General features: G+C 32.2%; 1 protein-coding gene across 1 annotated transcript; it reads left to right on the top strand.

Annotated features, from left to right (window-relative positions):
- The first annotated feature begins 437 nt into the window (after positions 1-437).
- Positions 438-2,584, top strand: LOC127085428 (protein SAWADEE HOMEODOMAIN HOMOLOG 1). Its single transcript, XM_051025941.1, has 9 exons — positions 438-603; positions 687-772; positions 863-908; positions 1,034-1,124; positions 1,528-1,591; positions 1,674-1,725; positions 1,833-1,976; positions 2,065-2,184; positions 2,267-2,584. Exons 1-9 carry the CDS (start codon positions 547-549, stop codon positions 2,309-2,311), a joined length of 705 nt encoding a protein of 234 aa, XP_050881898.1. The 5' UTR covers positions 438-546; the 3' UTR covers positions 2,312-2,584.
- The last annotated feature ends 3,991 nt before the right edge of the window (positions 2,585-6,575 follow it).

The raw sequence follows: 6,575 nt of genomic DNA, 5'->3' as shown, positions 1-6,575 counted from the left end.
TATTTCATAACATCACATTTTTATTTTTAAAATATATTATAATTTGATAATATAAAATATTTTAATTAAATATCAGTTAATATTTTTTTTATTAACAATAAACTACCTTTAACTATATATATATATATATATATATATATATATATATATATATATATATATATATATTAATTTAATAATTTAACTTACTTTAAATTTGAAATTTTAGGTTGAATTTTATTTAATAATTAACAATTTTACTCAATTAACTTTTCTATTAATTCCTGTATAAATATCATATTACAATAATAATTAAAGCCCGTAAAGTAAAACACGGAAGGTAAACGGACTTGTGCACAGACATCCTTCTGTTGTGTTGACCGCTAAAAGAAACAATAATAAAATATTGTCTTTTCCTTTTGAAAAAACTAATTATATATTAATTTTCAAGTAAAAAAATTATAAATTAAAAAAAAATAAAAATTTGCGAAGAAATGAGAAACCCCTGAATCGGAAGAGAAAGGGAAGGGTTTATACTTGACTTCACTCTCTCACAAAAACCTCACCATGGATCGTTTGCGTCCTCGTAACAGATCACTTTTTTCCGGATTCACCAATTCCGAGGTTCGTTTCTCATTTTCATTTTTGTTTTTGCTTATTCTTCAATTCAACTCTTTCTGTATTGAACCGTTGTTTTGCGTCAACAGATTGAGAAAATGGAGAAAGTGCTAAGGGAAACGAAAGGACAATCATTGACTCAGGATTTTTACCAGAAATTGACTAAAAGTTTCAAGTCTGTTTCGTTTCTCTAACGTTGTTGATTCTTTTTTTTTCTCTCTAACAAATAATGAAAGAAACGGTTTCTGTTTTGTTTCAAATGCAGTTATTCATCTGGTCGTGCTGGGAAACCTCTTGTCAAATGGACTGAGGTTAATGCAGTTATTCAATTTAATATTTTTAAAAATTATTCACCTATGTCGACGTGTGTTGTTTCTGGTGTTCGTGTTTCATATGTTTTAATTGTTGTTACTTTATTTTGGTGGGATTTTTTTAGATAGAAAGTTGGTTTCAGACTAGGCTCCAGGAATCGCCGCAAGTACCTGAAAATGAATTGATTTTTCCTCCAGGACTTCAATGTAAAGAAGGTGAGACTTTTTATGATAGTTTGTTTCTTATGCCGTCTTCAATCGTTCTGATGGCTATGTTCGTGTCCTTGTCTCGTATATACTAGGTTGTTTAGTTTATGTTTGATGCAGTTTTATCAGTTAGCGGCTTCAATGTCGTGGGATTTTAACAGACTGATATTGTTCCGTGATATATGTTTAGTTCAAGTTGTTGTTGAATTGCGGCTATAGAAGTGTTATAGCACTTTGGCTCATAGGGAAATTTGAACAAACTGTTGTCTGTCGCAATCCGTGGTTGACAACATTGGTTTGGCGTGTTTGGGCCTTTGGTCTCTGCCTAATTTTTTTTAGTCGATGTAAACATTTGAAACTTTATAAAACTAGTGCTGTTAGTGATGTTGAATCTGAAATGAGTCTTTTGCAGGAGAAATTGTCCGAGACCCATCCGAGTTGGAATTTGAAGCTAGGTCTTCAAAAGATGAGGCATGGTGAGCACATATGCACTATTGCAGTTTTGCAACACCACATGATTTTGATGCTTAATTGCTTTCGGTCCCTGTTTACTTGCAGGTATGATGTTGAGACGTTTCTTGCTCACAGATTTCTTAGCTCGGGGGAAGCTGTAAGTTTTAACAACTACATGTTCTTAGGCCTGTGCTGCCGCCGATTTTCCCCTTATAGGGTATACTAGATTTTGCCAACTTATATTGTTTTGCCTTTTTGTTAAAGGAAGTCAAAGTCAGATTTGTTGGATTTGGAGCCGAGGAAGATGAGTGGGTCAACATAAAAAGTTCTGTCCGAGAACGGTCAGTTCCGTTTGAAAATTCAGAGTGTTCCGGCCTGAAAACCGGAGACCCTGTCCTATGCTTCCAGGTGACTTAAGCCAAAGTTTCCTCGCCAAAGTGCTGTTACATTACATGACATAACTGAAATTAACTCGACAGTTTCAATGCGTTTTTAGGAGAGGAGAGATCAAGCTATCTACTACGACGCACACATTTTAGAGATCCAGAGGAGAATGCATGATATCCGAGGTTGCAGGTGTCATATCTTAATTCGGTATGATCACGACAACACTGAGGTTGGTATCATCTATGCATTGTTTGTTGTGTTAACCATTTTGTGTAATTTATAATTTTTTATGCCGCATTTTGTATTCGTAGGAAAGAGTTCGCTTGAGAAGACTTTGCCATAGACCAAGATCTTAGATATACTTGACATAAATTCATTTTCTGACATTCCTGCTGGGTAAGTAGCTTTCAAACAGTTAGCGATTATCTGTATGCGGCAAGAATGAAACAGTGATTGACATTTTGAATATCCGGGTTCATTTATGCGCAATTTTTTTAAGCTTTTGGTCGGGAGTGTGATTGTGCGTAGAAAAGGCGAGTCTTTTTGAAAATGTTTTAGTTACTAAATTATGTCTTCTTTGAATGATGTAGCATTTTCACGTCGAGTTTGTCTCACATACATTGATGCTATTTAGGGATGTCAACTTATATATGCTATTACATATTTATGCGGGATTGTCCCGTTCGGGGTTCCAAAAATGAAGAATTTCCCTCTCTGCATGAATGTCGAATGAATGGATGACTAACAAAACTCCTCTGAATGCAATTTCGGGACGAGGACGGACGGGGTGTCTGCCTTGATTACTATAAAGGACCCGGTCTGTTTGTTTTGGTTTTAAAATTTTAGATTTTTTGTTTTTTGTTTTTATTTTTAAAAATGATTTTTATAGAAATGTTTTTTAAGATATTTTTTTTTAATTTATTTTTTATAAAATGAAAGATTAATTTTGATATTTTATAATATAAATATATATATTATCAAACATTAAAATATATTTGAAATTACAATTATTTTAAAAAGATGAATCTCAAAAGTGATTTTATGAAAAATCATTTGAAATAGTTAATTTAAATGATTTTTTAAATTTTTAATATTAAAAAAAATTATACTAAAATAATATTTAAAGAATAACTTTGAATACATTTTTTATTTGAAGTTTTATTTTATTTTATAAAATTTGTATTTTTTTCAAACAAAAATAAAATGTAATTGAAACAATGGATCCAAAAAACTGAAACAATCTGGTCCTTAAAAATTGAAATAGTCTTTTTTATCATAGAAATTAGTAACTAACCCCTCACAGACTCGCACGTTGCTGTTGCTGTTCGTTATAGGTTGTTGAATGTTTAAGTTTATTTTTATAGGAATCGATTTAATTAAAAAGGAAGAAAGACCGTGAACATGTAACTGGAAATTAGAAAAAGATGGTAATTGAAATCATAAGGAAATCAAAATTGAAACAAAAATATTATTAAAGATAAAAAACATAAAAATCAATAACATAATTAATTAAAGATTAATTTTATAAACACGACTCTTTGTTGAGTTAATATCAAATATGAAATCAAATTTTCTATTTAAGTGCAAATAAATTAGATTCACAAAACTCTTCTCATTTGTATCCCAATTTTGTTAGATTTGAATCTTTAATGTTCAATACAGGAAGTGTCATTTTTTTTTTGTCATCACAAAGTAGAAGAAAATAATAATCGTAATCTTTTAATATATTGTAAACTTGATATATAATTTATTTTATAATAAAATGTTAAAAAATTAATTAAATAATATATAATATGATTTTTTAATTCGATACAGTAAAAAATAAAGAAAATTGTCGGAACTCAACTAATTTCAGTAATGAAACATTAATAGGTGTTAGGGTAATATCAAATAAATAAATATTATGGTGAAAAATATATCTACTATAAAACTATGATAATTCAGGCTAAGAAGACACTGGAGTAATGTCTTGTAGTGCAAAATTGTTGTCACCATAATATCCTATTTGAAGAACAACTTAACCAGATAAATTATGGAGTAGTAATTTACAATATCATTTCTACCATTATTATAAGTGGATAATCTTGATCTTTGTCATATATCATGTCATGATGTATTCCTTGGTTGTTTAATATTGTCCATCTTTTTTTTGAGTATGTTATTTTTAGGTGGAAATTTCGACATAAAGTTTGAGATGATAAACTAAGGAAAGAGAATGCTCTTTGGAGTTATGTAGGATTTCGACCCAAAGCATTATTGATGTGAGGAGATGTTAGTTATAGGTTCTTGAATGCTTAAGTTTATTTTCACTATTATACCGTTATTTATTAATTTTCACTCTTTTCAACAATTTCACTAACTATAATAAATAAGGGTATTTTAGTCAATTATATTAATTTTATCATCAAAATTAACTTATCTAATATTTTTTTAAGAATCATGTATTTATTATAAGACGGATGGAGTACCTGATTTTAACCGAAATCTAAAATTGAATGTAAGGTTCACGTTAATGAGTTTTCTGAAATCGAATAGTTCTGTTTCACGTTAAAGTTCATGGTATTAAAATTGAATGTAAAATTCACGGGTTTTTTTGAGATTTTTGAGATTGAACATAATAATTATGGTTAGTTCATTCACTGACTTTTTTTATTCTTTATATTACTAGTGTTTGGAAGAATATGAATATAATATTAGCATGACCTTTCAATTATGAGGGGATAATGCTAATGAATTTTTTACAAAAATAACCCATTTTTTCAAGGAAATTTTCAAAATATCTTTGATTTCAAAAAATTTTCCAAACTATTCCACTTTTAGGAGGAGTCGTCAATTGAATTGGAGACTCCTCTTAAAAATTGAATGGAGACGTCAATTGGATTGGCTAGGGCAGGTGCCCTAGTCAATTGGATTGGCGCCCCTGTGTAGTACTTAAGAGGAGGCGCCAATTAAATTGGAGCCTCAGTGTAAAATGCAATTTTTTTTTGTAAATGGTATACGTGATAGATAAATTTGATATATGATCAATTGATATTAATAAAATTTGTCGTTTACACAAAGAAACCTAATGGTGATGACGGGGATCACCTAACCCACGTTGATGATTCGGTACCGGTGTTTGAGCATCTAAGGGGTCAGGAGCGTCACTTCCAACTACAAGAGAAGGCCTGTTGAGGTAGTCAGACAAGTCGGCATAGTCTTCAGTATGACACGTGGTTGTCCTTTCTCTTGCATGCTGAACATGTCACTTCTTAGTAGCTTGCATGGTTGACACATCATTTCGGAGTAGCTTGCATGTGCGACACGTTACTTCGGAGTAGCTTGCATGTGAGACATTTCACTCCTCTATTTAAATGTCTTACTATCAACATCCAAGACATTTCACTCACATTCGTCTGCAGAAGGAAAATAGTTTTCATCTGCACAATGTCATCTTCACCAAAATACATTGTCAACGTTCACTGCAACGGTGAAACATACGAGTCTGAGTTGTATGGTTTTTGTTTTTGAAACACTGATACCATTAGACTCACAATCAAGAGAAATGCAACCTTCTTGCATTTGAAAAAAAGAATACAATCCTGTATAGGATCGAGTATTGTGTCAAAGATCACATATCAAAATCCAATATTTTTTTAGAATAGTCAATGCAAGTTTTTCCCCTAAAGGTACGAGACGATGAAGATGTTGAATACATGTTTGTTAGTCATGAACATTCAGGCTGCAACTGTATTGAGTTGTACATTACTCTTCAACCATGTATATCATCTCAACAGTCACAAATAACCAGTCAGGATGAATCTGGTGAATTTGATCCACAATGGTCAGATGACGTTAACTCAAAAGCAGAAGCAGAAGTGGATGTCGTTGATGAAGAAGAAGAGGAGACCGAGATACAGGTTGACCATATGCTGAACAACGGCATTGAAGATGATGATCAACCACCACCAATACCTCCTAGTCATGTCTACAATCCGCCTCAACATATGACAAATATGGATCTGCACGACGATGAAACATCCAACAGTGTTTTCTATAATCCGTATCCGAGATCAAAAGGCAAATTAAAGGTGGGAGACATGTTTCGTACCAAAGAAGAATGTGTTCTAGCTATCAAAAAATTTCACATGAACAACTCTGCTGATTTTACAGTGAAACACACTGATTCTAGAAGGTATGTTATCGAATCTCGTAACATGCTTTGTAAGTTTCGTTTGGTTGCGTCTTACAAAAAGAAAAACGACTCTTGGGAGATCGCTTCAATAAACCCACCTCACAGTTGCATTGCAACTAACGTTGAACAAGATCACCGCAAACTAAGCGCAACGTTGATATGTCAAGACATTCTGCCATTGGTTAATAAAGACCCATCCGTGAATGTGAGTATAATTATATCCCATATCAGAACAACATATAATTATACTCCATCTTACAAGAAAGCCTGGATTGCGAGGACAAAGACTGTTGAACAAGTTTTCGGCAACTGGGAGGATTCATACAAGGAATTGCCACGGTTTTTATGGGCACTAAAAACATATGTCCCAGGAACTGTGGCAATTATGGAGACATTGCCAGCGATGATGCCAGACGGAACCTGTGCTACAGGTAATAGAATCTTTC

Source organism: Lathyrus oleraceus, chromosome 5 (genome assembly GCF_024323335.1).
Source record: "Lathyrus oleraceus cultivar Zhongwan6 chromosome 5, CAAS_Psat_ZW6_1.0, whole genome shotgun sequence".
In the NCBI taxonomy this organism is placed as follows: domain Eukaryota; kingdom Viridiplantae; phylum Streptophyta; class Magnoliopsida; order Fabales; family Fabaceae; genus Lathyrus; species Lathyrus oleraceus.
This window is presented reverse-complemented; position numbering and strand designations above follow the sequence as displayed.

Excerpts from the sequence above, each read along its gene's own strand:
- LOC127085428 (XM_051025941.1), top strand. The coding sequence starts at position 547 with ATGGATCGTTTGCGTCCTCGTAACAGATCACTTTTTTCCGGATTCACC. Across the intron at positions 1,592-1,673 it reads TCTTCAAAAGATGAGGCATG|GTATGATGTTGAGACGTTTC; the intron begins GTGAGCACATAT and ends GTTTACTTGCAG. Across the intron at positions 1,977-2,064 it reads ACCCTGTCCTATGCTTCCAG|GAGAGGAGAGATCAAGCTAT; the intron begins GTGACTTAAGCC and ends ATGCGTTTTTAG.